This window comes from Heterocephalus glaber, unplaced genomic scaffold (genome assembly GCF_053883595.1).
Source record: "Heterocephalus glaber isolate CG9 unplaced genomic scaffold, H.glaber_assembly_v1.0 deba00001561, whole genome shotgun sequence".
NCBI lineage: Eukaryota > Metazoa > Chordata > Mammalia > Rodentia > Bathyergidae > Heterocephalus > Heterocephalus glaber.
The window spans coordinates 14,143,655-14,154,189 of record NW_028258349.1 but is presented as its reverse complement, the minus strand read 5'-3'; the positions used below and the strand labels follow the sequence as shown (position 1 = coordinate 14,154,189).

The 10,535-nt window shown below is 51.9% G+C and overlaps 1 protein-coding gene across 1 annotated transcript; it reads right to left on the bottom strand.

Annotated features, from left to right (window-relative positions):
* Positions 1–208: 208 nt before the first annotated feature.
* On the bottom strand, positions 209–10,454 carry Eif3k (eukaryotic translation initiation factor 3 subunit K). Its single transcript, XM_004859056.4, has 8 exons — positions 10,255–10,454; positions 9,232–9,330; positions 7,234–7,354; positions 5,989–6,063; positions 2,978–3,044; positions 2,815–2,892; positions 1,371–1,496; positions 209–272 (listed from the first exon to the last, which is right to left on the bottom strand). Exons 1-8 carry the CDS (start codon positions 10,311–10,313, stop codon positions 241–243), a joined length of 657 nt encoding a protein of 218 aa, XP_004859113.1. The 5' UTR covers positions 10,314–10,454; the 3' UTR covers positions 209–240.
* Positions 10,455–10,535: the final 81 nt, after the last annotated feature.

Here is a 10,535-nt window from a genome sequence, read left to right as displayed (position 1 = left end):
CCTGCAGAGCCAGGCTCCAGAGGCCACACAGCCATTCACACTGCTGTCCTCTTCCTGGCTGACTCACTGCCACCCTCCCCACCCCGACCTGACCCTCAGGTCAGGAAGGGGCGGTGGGATGACTGAGGGGGCAGAGCTGGGCTCCAGCCTGGGCACAAAGTCCTGCTCCTGGGCGACCTCTGCTGGGCGAGGGGAAAAAAGGCAGGCCTGAGCCAACAAGTCTTTATTAAAGTTTTGCAATTACTGGGAGGAGGCCATGATGCTGGACACACCTGTAGAGGAAAAGAGACACAGGGTTAACCTGGGAAGGCCCAGAGGTGAACCTTGAAACCCCTACCCCATACATAGCACCCAATCCTTCAAGAACAGATCAGATGCCCCTTCTGAACCCATGTCACTATCAAAAGCAGTTCGTATCAATAGTTTTAAAACAAAACACCCCCCCACACACCCCAAAACCAGGAACTCTGAAAGCCTAAGTTACTTAACATTTCTGTGCCTCAGTTTCCCCATCTGTAAGGAACATCTGTCCTGCAGGGCTGCTGGGTTAAGTGAAGTGCTTAGAACCATGCCTGATACCAAATAAATGTGGCTTATAATTATCACTATTGTAGTACAGTAGTTTGGGCTTTTTTCTTGTTAGAGTCTTGCTATGTAGTCCAGCCTGGCCTCAAACTTCCAGTCCTCCTGCCTCAGCCTTCCATGTGCTGGGATTACCGGTGTGTGCTATCATGCCCAGTTTACAGGTTTTGTTTTTTTGTGGGACTGGGGAATTGAAGGCATGGCCTTCACTTTGAGCGATCTGTGTCCAGCACCCCCTTTTTAAAGACAGGTTCTTGTTAAGTCACTAAACTGCTTAAGCTAGGCTAGAACTCGAAATCCTGCTTCAGCTCCCAGACAGCTGGCTGGGACTACAGGTGTCACCACCATGCCCAACTTCCTCTCCATTTTTTTTTTTTGTACCAGGAATCGAACTTGGGACCTTGCGCTTGCAAGGCAGGCAGTGGAATCACTGAACTAAATCCCTGGCCCTCCCTCTCCATTTTTTAGAGAAAACTAAGGCACAGAAGTATGATTGCCCAAGTTAGACAGTTAAAAAGCTGAGAACTCATATTCCTACCCACTAACTGGACTGCGGGGCAGGATAAAGGAGGAACAAAGGGACAAAGCGTGTGGGACCAGGTGAGTGTGGTGACACCTGCTAGAAATCTTGTTGAGCACTGTGGGGCAGGACACCCAGAGCCCTCTTTTCCTCCCTGGCTAGACACCCCTGAGACAGGCCCTGGAGCCTGGAGGTGTAAGTTTCCCAGCCCCAGTCTCATGGAAAGGCCTTCGAAGACCCGCAGCCTGAGACCTCAGCCACCACTCACTGTCAAAGTCGATCTTCTCCACAATGTTCTTGGGCTTAATGCTCTCTTCCTGGCTGCAGATAAAGATCTGCCCCGATTCGTCTGCGCTCCAGCCGTATTTGCTCATCCATACCTTCAGCTGGCTGTCTGCAGGTGACACAAGCACCAAAGGGACATTAGTCGGCGGGATCCCACAGCACTGGGGGCCCAGGGATCAAGATTCATCAGCCAGGATGCCCTCCTTGCCCAACTGCAGCTGGCATCTCCTGCCTGGACAGCAGTAGCAGCAGCAGCCAGATGGGTCTCCTCCCTTCTATGGCTCATTTCCTACACCGCCACCAGAGGCCGCACTTGGTTCTCTTGTCCTTCCTAGACAGGGCTTTTGTCTTCACCTTATTTACTGTGGTATCGTGGATTGAGGCCACTGAGTCATATCTGCAGCCCTTTTATCTTAAGACAGTCTCGCTAAGTCATTCAATTGGCCATGGTTGAACTGGCAATCTTGTAATCTTCTTGCCTCAGCCTCCCAGAGGGCTAGGATTACAGGGGTGCACCTCCATGCCTGGCTTCCCTTAGTTTCTTGACTTTCCTTTCTGTTTCTTTTTTGCAAAAATAAGTAAGTACACAAACATTTTGTTTGTTTTTGGAGAGATCTGTTAAGAGCCTCAATCTGGTCCCTCCATGCTCAGAGTCTTACTGTGGCTGCATCTCACTCAGAGGAAAGAACAAAGTCCTGCAGGGACCCCAAAGGACCTGACACCCCTGCCCATACCAGTCACTGCTCTGGTGCCACAGACCCGGGCCACCCGTGAACAACAAGCAGGCCCTGCTCCAGATTTTCACCTATGCCCTGTCCTCAGGGCCCTGCCTCAGTCCACAGTCTAACTGTTCAAACACTGTCCTCTCTACACGCTGACTTGTAGTCCTTCAAAGCATCAATCTCCATGGGGCATGCAAATCTTGTGGGGTTTTTTTGGTACCGGGGATTGAACTCGGGACCTTGCATTTGTTCTTGTGTTTTTAATTATTATTATTATTTTTTTTTGGTACTGGGGATCGAACTTGGGTCCTTGAGCTTGCGCAGCAGGCAGTGAAACCACTGAGCTAAATCCCCAGCCCATGTTTTTAATTTTTTACATTTTTTGGAGGGCTGGGGATGGAACCCTGGGCCTGTTGCATGCTGGGCCCATGCTCTGCCACTGCGCCTTTCTGTTCTGCGTGCTGCCCAGTGTCTAGAACACTGTCTGCAACAGGGTCAGATCTCAGTTGCCACCGGAAAAAATGACAAATGGCACAAGCTCTCCGCAGGATAGGAACAGCCAATGACAAACCCTTGTTTCCTCACTGGGCTTGCCCTCGGTGATGGCCTAGAGGCCTGGATGGGTCCACTGGAGGAGCTGACAGAGGCCCACTGTCCCTGCCCATCCCACCTCCCAGACTGGCAAGGGGGAGCCAGCAGTCTCACCGGGCAGATCCCCGAGCATCTCAGCCAGCAGCCAGCGGTCTATGTGCTGGTACGTGATGCCCACGACATGGCAGATAACTGTGGAGGGGAGACACAGTGGTGAGGGGCTGTCCTCCGGACCCTGCTGCCCACCCCTATCCCTTGAGGAGCTTAGAGGGCTTACATTTTCGGACGGAGTCTTCGAAGCCAGTTATACCTTCCAAGAGGTCCATGTTTTCATCCAGGGCTTGCTGAGAGGGGAATGGTGTACTCAGTTTTTTGGTTTTTTTTTTTGGTACCAGGGATCAAACTTGGGTCCTCGCACTTGCGGGGCAGGTGGCAGCACCACTGAGCTAAATCCCCAGCCCTACACTCAGTCTTAATAAGAATGACATCCATGATACCGATATTGTCCCCAGCAGCTAACAGGTGACCACTCATACATGGGGCATTCTGTGCTCGACCCTATGATGTCAGTTCCTATTGCTATGCCAATTTAGAGACAGGGAGACCAAGCCTCACACCAACTAAGTGACTTGTGGTTTGGACTCAGCTGGCAGAAACCATAGCCAGGAGAGGGAACATAGATGAGCCCACTGCACTTGGTCATGGAACCTTGCTCTTGTCTCACTCTGAGAAAAGGCCAACTTCTAGCAAACCCCACGAGCTGATCTGACACCTCTGCCCTCATCCTCACCCACACCCCCTCACCCAGCCCAGGGACCTCCTGGCTGCTTCTCCAACTCTCCAGGTCCCCACTCCCCTCAGGCCCTTTGCACTGCTGTTCTGCACCTGAAACTCTCCTTGCCCAGGACTGGCACCTCCACCTCCTTCAGGCTTCTGCTCAAATGTCACTATCAGCAAGGGCTCCCTCTAACAGGAGTGGGAGACATGAGGAGCACACGGGGCACTGAGGAAAGCAGCTGGGGAGGTGGGGGAATCCAAGAATAACCACCCTGGAAGCTGAGTGACAAAGGGCTTGGGGGAGCAAGGTGAGAGGACCCACATCATGAATGCTGGTGAATGGGCAACATTCCATGGGAATGGGATGACAAGGCCTAAGATCGACTGACTAGATGTGGCAACATGGAGGTCGTGAGGATATGGCCAGAGGCAGGTGCATGGTGTGTGCCCTGAGGGGGTTGAGCAGAGTGGGTTCAAGTGCATAGAGCACAAGCACCCCGTACCCATTGGACACGAGCTGTCTGGGACGGGAGCTTTCCGTTCCGTTTGGCTTTGTTCTGCTTACGCCTCCTCCAGCCTGGATAAGCAGGACAAGCCCTCAAAGGTTCCAAACGTCTCAGCCAACATGGCAGGAATGCCAGGGCCACTGCAGACCCAGCACACTGGAGTTGGCTCCAGACCTGAAAGCTCCTGACTTTTTTTTTTTTTTTTTTGGCACTGGGGATCCAACTCAGGTCCTTGCGCTTGCGCAGCAGGCGGCAAAACCACTGAGCTAAATCCCCGGCCCAATTTTTTTGTTTTTTAAAACAGGGTTTTGCTATGTATTCCAGGCTGGCCTTGAACTTGCAGCAACCCTGCCTCAGCCTCTCAGTGCAGGGATTATAGGTGTGTCCCATGCCCAGAAGAAAGCTTTTTTGTAAAGGACATATTTTTTAGGGGTAGGGATTTAGCTCAGTGGTTCTGCGGCCTGCTTGGCAAGTGCAAGGTACCCAGTTCGATCCCTGGTACCAAAAAAAAAAAAAAAAAAAGAAAAGAAAAGAAAGAAAAAGGACATTTTTTAAATAGGGCAGTGGTGGTGAACCTATGGCACATGCACCACAGCGGGCTGTTTGTATCACTGAAGGCTCTAAAAGGTTTGCCATCACCAATATAGGATCTTGGGGCTCAAACTTGCAACTATCCCACCTCAGCTTCCAAGTAGCTGGGGTCACAGGTGTGTGTGACTGAGCCCAGCTAAGGGAAGGGTAGTCTGATGTCAGGGAAAGCAGAGGGAACGGCTGGGGGCTACACTGGGGGACAAGGGAAGGGGCAGCCTTTGCCATTTTCCCTCAGCTGAAACAGAAAAAGATGTGATGTGCCGCCCCCAAGATGTCAGGACCTGCAAACACTTGGAAGTTCTGCTCTATTTTCTTTTTTTGGTACCGGGGTTCAAACTCGGGTCTTTGTGTTTGGGCAGCAGGCGGCGAAACCACTGAGCTAAATCCCTGGCTCCATTCTGCTCTATTTCCTATTTTCTCATAAAACAAGAATGCTGGTTGTAAGTTGAGGTGGGGAAAAGGGGTGCAATGAGGTGTAAGGTCTGCCCTGGAGCGGAGGAAGCACTATGGGAAGAGGAGGAAGCTGAGTCCCAGAACTGCTCAGGGCCTGAGAAGTGACAGGCAGCAGGGGGCCCCTGGAGTGTGCTAGGGATCTAGAAGTGGCCGGGTGGAGACATCTGAATCCCAGGAGGAACCATGGTGAGGACAAGGTTGGAGGCAGCAGCTCCTCAACCTGGCTCAATGCCACAATCACCATGGGTAACCTGTTAGAATCCCAAAGTTGAGACCACACACAACTACTTCTACCAAGCCCTGTGCAGGCAGAGCAGGAGGCTGGTATCAGTGTCAGGGCTTTCAAAACTTCCTCAAGGCTTGGTGTGCTGGGGCTGGCCTGGGACGCCTGGTACTGAGGGGCTCAGGATAGGCGGACAAGCCAGCTGCACAAGGAACCAAAGGGTCAGGATGGCTGACAGACAGATCACCTATGTGACTTTTCAAAGTCTCAGAAAGAGGGTAGGAAAGCATGGTAGCAGGAAAGATGAAATTCTTCCAAGAAACGAGGAACAGCCACTAGGGGCTGGGACCAAAAACGGGGCAGGAAGTGGTGGTATGGAGTTCCAGGATTGGGAGCAAGGGGTTTCAGGAGGAGCAGGGAGGTGGCTTTGGGAGGGGCAGTGGAGACTGAGGAGGGCATGTGGCCTCCCACTCAGGGACAGCATCTGAGGGCCGGGCTCCAGGCAGAGCAGGAAGAGAGCATTCCAAATTGCTGGTGACAGAAGACCTCTGCATATGACCAACATCACATACTACAGGCCTAGTGAAAGGATAGGGGTCAGAGGATGGGGTCAGCCTGAGCTTGTGGGCACAGGGTCATCCTGGTGCTTCCTGTGTGTGAGCACTGAGCACAGGGAAGCCAGCAAATGTGCACTGTACCTGTTCTTACCACCCTGCCCCTGGGCCCAAGGGAAGTTACCCAGAAAGCCTGGAAGTGACAGGTTTCCAGCAGGTCCCCAAGGTACAGAATCTGTCGAATAGGTCGCTCTTCTTGCTGGCAGAGGAAGCGTTAAGGGAAAATAGCCCCAAGGCTGTGAAGGATGGGGCTTCCCAGCCCTGGGTCACCCCTCCCCACCTCCCTTCTTAGTCTAGCCCCTTCTTCCAAAGGTTCAGTTCAGAGAAAGGACTGGGGGCCTAGGGTGTGGCTCAGTGGCACAGCACTTGCCCATGATGCACATAATCCTGGGTTTCATCTCCAGTGCCACAAAAATAAAACATCATAATAAAACAGTGAGGGGCTGAGGATTTAGCTCAGTGGTGCCACTGCCTGCCTTGCAAGCACAAGGTCCTGAGTTCGATCCCCGGTACCAAAAAAAACAGTGAAAGGAAAAAAAAAAAAGAACTGTTATTTTTCCTGTGGGTAGAGGTGGGAGAAAGGACATTTATCACAGCACTGACTTTAATGGTCAAAGGCTGAGGAACAAGCTACAAGCTACAAGCTACAAGGCCAGTGATGGGGACAATGAAATAAAAGGCGACCCAACCACATACTGCGATCAACTCAACACTTGGAAGCCCAGTAGGTTCAGTGAATCACCTGGGATCTCACATCTTAGCAACCAATGAGCAGGGAGGTGTGACAGCCCAGCCTGAGGGTACCTGTTTTGCCAGGAACAGGTGGGAGACTGCCGAGTCTGTCAAGTGATTGATTAAAAGAAAGCTGGAGGCTCATCTGGCCAAGCACTGGACCAGCCACGAAAGAGCAGGTTATGCGGGAGGACTCAACACCCATGGAAGGCCAGCTCGGTGCCAGGGACTGAGGACACGCGTACATGACAGCCTACCTCTGGCCTCTTGCCTGGTGGCCCTCTGTTCAGCTAGCACCCTCAGGGGACTCCTGGAACACCCATCTGGCCACAGTGCCTGCAGCCCCAAAGCTTCCCAGCTGCCCAGTGCCCTGGAGTCTGGCTGTACTGCACTTAGACACCTGAGACTCCTATGCCACGCTTCCTCTGTCCCCAAGAGGGCTGAGCTCCTTCCTCTAGGCTTCCCTACTGTGGCCACTGCCGAGGTCTCCCTCCACACCCCTAGCCTTCCTGGGCTCCCTCTCCTTCCCTCTTCTGGACGCCTTTTCTTAACACCCAAAGAGGCACTCGGTGCTGTGGATGAACGCAGACACTTCGTCAGCCTTGCCTCTGAGCCCTCCCTGGCCCTGGAAGGATACATGCGCCTGGTCAATCATGCACTTGCACAGAGTGAAATCAGTGTGGGGCAGGTTGGTGAGGGCCTTCAGCAGGATCTGGGCGGTGACCGTAGTCTGAAAGAAGGCTGGGTTGAACTGGTACCTGGGAAGGGCAGCAAGAGACATAGCAACAGTGACCCCTCCACACCCTGGAGCCTCACCAGGCACTGGCTGCTGGTTGAGTCTGGAGCTTGCGTCTTGGACACAACTGGGCCCCGATTCTACACAAATCTTCTGGCTGCGTCACCTGCACTTTCTTGAGTCTGTTTTCTCACTCTAGAGATGGGGACAGTTAATCCTCACAACCACCCAACAGACACTGTCACATGATTCTTTTTTTGGGGGGTACCGGGGATGGAACTCGGGTCCTTGCGCTTTTCTAAATCCCCGGCCCTGTCAAGTGATTCTTAAACAAATGACTAACGGATGCAGCAGTATGGAGCAGTGGTTAAGGCTCTGGAGCAGGCTGCTGAGTTTTAAACTTCTCTGATGAGTGACTTTGGCCTGCCTTTTCTTTTTTTCCCCATGGTGCTAGGGACCCAGCCCTTCGGCACTGAGCTATGTCACCAGGCCCTTTAAAATTTTTTATTGTGGGACAGGATCTTGCTAAGTTGCCCAGGCTTGGCTTGAATTTGTGATCCTCCAGCCTCAGCCTCCCAGAATGCTGGGATGAGAGGCATGCACCACCATGCCTGACTTGGATTACTTATTTTAAATTCTCTGTGCCTCAGTTTTTTCCCTTTCAAAAGAGGAAAACTAGGGGTGTAGATAAGTGGTAGTGTGTGCTTAGCATGCATGAGACCTTGGGTTTGACCCCCAACACCAAACAAACAAAGCCCACATCTACCTCCCAGGGCAATATAACTGAAGTAGGGCCAGGGATTTAGCTCAGTGGCTAACCGTGCCTGCCTCACAAGCGCAAGGTCCTGAGTTCGATCCCTGGTACCAAACAAACAAATAAACAAAAAAAATTGAGGTAACACTCACAGGGCCTGCAGCACAGTAGCCAGCACACATAAGAGGTCAACACCAATAACAATATAAACTACCCCAACACACACGTCTCTCCATTTTAGAGATGAGAACACAGAGGCTATGTAGTCTACAAAAACTACACAGCTGGTAGTGTCAAGAAAGCACCCAAAGGGGAAGAACCCAAAAGGAACAGACCATGAGAACAGGGCCCATATTCCCAACACTCAGGAGGCTGAAGCAGGAATGATGCAAAAAATTTTTTTTCGTAGTGGAGATTGAACTCAGGTCCTTGCGCTTGCGAGGCAGGCAGCTGAACCACTGAGCTAAATCCCCGGCTAGGATTGATGCAAATTTGAGGCCAGCCTGGGCTACAAAGTGAGTTCAAGGCCAGCCTGGGCTACAAAGTGAGTTCAAGGCCAGCCTGAACTACATTGCAAGAGACTGTCCAAAAAAAGAGAAAAGAATAAAGTCACACAGTAGAACGCTATACAGCAAAGATAACAAATTACAACCACATTAAAAAAAAAAAAAATGGATGGGTGTCACAAACCCAGTGGTGAGTAGAAGATTCTAGATACAAAAGACCTTATGCTGTATGATTACAGTTGTGTCAAGTTCACAGCAGACAGAGCTGAGCTAAGCTAATCCAGATGCAAGCATGAGTGGTAAACAATCACAGCAAGCCAGAGTGTGACAGCAGTGACCAGAATGGGGGCTGGTCAGGGTCTGAGCATAGGGGCAGAGGACCTGGGGTGCTAGTAACATTCTGGCCAAGTGGACAATGGATGGTGGGTACATGGGTGTTTATCTATAATTACCGGCTAAAATACACATTTGCTCATGTATTTAAAAATTAACTTTAACCCCCAACTTCCTTGGCTTCCTAGTCTTGCACACCAAAGAGAAGCCACATCCTGCAGGTTACCCCAGCACCCGCCTGCATGTTGGGAGTGGCACCCTGCCAGCTGTGCAGGCACAGGGGGTAGGGACAGGCTAGGCACTCACAACTTCAGGACTGCCAGATTAGCTTCCAGATCATAGGCATTCTCCTTGGCCTGCGTCTCCACATAGCGCTCCAGGGTGGCCAGGTTCTCGGGATTGTACCTAGACAAGAATGAGGATGGATGAGCAGAGGAGAGAGCAGCTGAGGCCAGTCTTTTTAGGATGCCAAGAGTTCACTGTGACCTGCTCCTTTCTTCTTTTCTTTACCTCTAAATCTAGCCCTGGCCACTGGCTCTAACTGAATAATCAGCTCTATAGCCTCTTAGAGAACTTGCCCACACTCAGACCTTCTTGTGAGTTCTAAACTCCACTGGGGAGCCCTGCTGCCTCTCAACCTCACTCAGTCAATGCAGCCTGTGTACAAGGCCTCCTGAACCCATCTGTTACTCACATCTTCTAGGTCCCCACAGTGGACCCATCTCCTGCTTAGGTCAATGCCTAACCCACCCTCCCCCTTCATTCTTTTGCTTGCCCTAGTCTGGCCCAGAAAAGGGAACTCAGTCCATAAAAGCCAGATTTGTGGCTTGCCAGGCACTGACAGTGTAGACATCAGCGAACCTGTGTTGAATGAATGACACGAAGGGCAAAGGAAACTTTAAGAGGTACTGTGGCTGGGAGTGGTGTCGAACGCCTGTAATTCCAGCACTCGGGAGGCAGAGGCAGGAGGAGCTCCATGAGTTCGAGGGCAGCATAGGCTACATAGTGAGCTCAGGGCCAGCCTGAACTACAAAGCAAGACCCTGTCTCAAAGCGAAAAAAAAAGTACTGTAAATGAGCTCAGACAGAAAACTGAGGGGCTGAAAAAGAGAACAGAGAAACTTTCAGGCAATTAAGGAGATTGAATAGTAGGTGCTCTCTTGCCTCTAGGCCTTTACATTGCTGTCTCCGTAAACGTCTCTTAATCCAGGATGGCCTCATCCCGCGCAGAGTGACAGAGAAACCCACCCCCGTACAGGCCCAGGCCCCTGGCCATCCCTTTCGGTCTCCGGAAACCCTCTTGTCCATCCCGCTTGGCCAGAGCGCAGACCTGTCGATACCCTTGAGCAACTTGCCCACGTTCGCTCTCATCTGCTCAAACACCGCCATGGCTACTGCAGCCTTCCACGACCACTGCCAGGGTGGAACACCGGCCCAGAGCGCCGTCCTCCAGGACCGGAAGAAGGAAAGGAGTAGGAATCGGAAATACGTAATTGCCGCTCCAGCTCTGGGGGACCATAGAGAGGAAAGTTCTTCCGGCAGCTGCCTTGCTGTCCCGCTGCCACGTGATTTCTTCCTAGCAGGCGTAATTGGCGCGTGCACATTCGCCCC

What these genes read in the sequence shown, in the direction of transcription:
- Eif3k (XM_004859056.4), bottom strand. Translation starts at nt 10,313, where the DNA reads ATGGCGGTGTTTGAGCAGATGAGAGCGAACGTGGGCAAGTTGCTCAAG. An exon ending in TTGCTCAAGGGTATCGACAG is followed by an intron (nt 9,331 to 10,254) that starts GTCTGCGCTCTG and finishes ATTCTTGTCTAG; the next exon opens with GTACAATCCCGAGAACCTGG. An exon ending in AATCTGGCAGTCCTGAAGTT is followed by an intron (nt 7,355 to 9,231) that starts GTGAGTGCCTAG and finishes TGCCCTTCCCAG; the next exon opens with GTACCAGTTCAACCCAGCCT.